The 1496-nt window shown below is 15.2% G+C and overlaps 1 protein-coding gene across 1 annotated transcript in view; it reads left to right on the top strand.

Moving 5' to 3' along the window:
* The window catches only part of NAEGRDRAFT_66947 (uncharacterized protein), a gene marked incomplete at both ends in the record, with an annotated part of 2398 nt that extends 2023 nt beyond the window's left edge, over positions 1–375 (top strand). The window contains one exon of the mRNA XM_002677887.1: positions 320–375. Coding sequence (XP_002677933.1) covers positions 320–375 — 56 coding nt within the window. The remainder of the gene's footprint in view (positions 1–319) is intronic.
* Between the last annotated feature and the right edge of the window lie 1121 nt (positions 376–1496).

Below are 1496 nucleotides of genomic sequence, written 5' to 3' on the forward strand. Positions count from 1 at the left end.
TCCTTAGAAACAATTAAATGTTATTTACATAAAATAATTTATCAATTAAAACAATTTTCAAAATATTTACAATTATTTGATTACATTAAATAAATACTATTCAATAAAATATTAATTTGATAAATTTAATAAAACTTAAAATAAACTTGAATTGATAAAATTAATAAAATAATAATAACTTGATAAAAATAAAAAATTTATTTAAAAATTTATTATTAATAATTAAAATTATTTCCTCTTCTACATTTTTCACTTCCTTTTTGAATAAAATCTTGTAAAATATCATCGAATGGATAATTTAAATCAATTAAATTAAAAGTATTTAAAATAATATTACCAATTGGAGTATTTGAAATTGATAATTTAACAATATGATTATTATTTCTACTTATTAGTAAATTAATTTCAGTTTTAAATTCTCTTTCAAATAATTGTAATGTATTAATTGTCCATTCTTCACAATGTATTCCATTTATATTTTTAAATCCATTAAATTTAATTGAATAAATTTCATTTTTAATTTCTTTTAATTTTAATTCTAATGGAATTTGTAATAAATGTAATTGACTTGATAAAATTGAACATTTATCATTGGTTATTAAATATACTGATAAAAATTTTGTAAAATAATTTGGTAATATTATAAATTCAAATATTTTTGTAGAATTTTCATTTTCTATATTTGCATATAATTTCCTTTTTAGGTAATCCATTATTAAATAACCTTCAAATTTATGTACATTTCCATTTTGATCATTTTCAATTTTAATTTTTGTAAAAAATGATGATTTTACAATAGGTTCAATAGTTGTATTTAAATTTTGTTTAATTTCCTTTTCACATTGATTTCCATTTATAGAAAAATCAATTGGTGCTAATCCTAAAGAACCAATTGCTAATAATTTTAATGATTTTTTATCAATTAAACCAATTGATCTTCCTAATATATCTGAAAATAATAAATTATTTAATTTATATTTAAAAATATTTTTAAAAATATTAATTTTATAAATTATTTTACCTAAATTAGAAATATCACCACCATTAAAAAATACTAATTGATATTCATTATTTTCAAATTCATTTAAATTACAAATTTTAATTTCTAAATTATTTTCTTTAATATGAACAAATATTTCAATTGGTTGATAAATTAAATTATTACCTTCCATTTTTGAAATTAATGAATATTTTAAATTATTATTTATATTATTTATATTATTTAAATTATTTAAATTTAAATTATAATCTAAAATAGAAATTAAACATTGACCAATTCTATTTTTACCATTATCTTTATAATCATGTATAATTAAAGATCTACCAATTAAATCAATTAAATTTAATTTAGTATTATTATGTGAATATAAATGGAAATTAATTATATTATTAACTTTTAATTGATCTGAAATTGAATATAAATCAATTGTTGCACCTAAATCTTCATTTCCATTTTTAGAATTAAATAATAATTGTGAAGATAATAAATGTCCACC

The sequence above is a fragment of the Naegleria gruberi genome (assembly GCF_000004985.1).
Source record: "Naegleria gruberi genomic scaffold NAEGRscaffold_20, whole genome shotgun sequence".
NCBI classification, from domain to species: Eukaryota; Heterolobosea; class Eutetramitea; order Acrasida; family Naegleriidae; genus Naegleria; species Naegleria gruberi.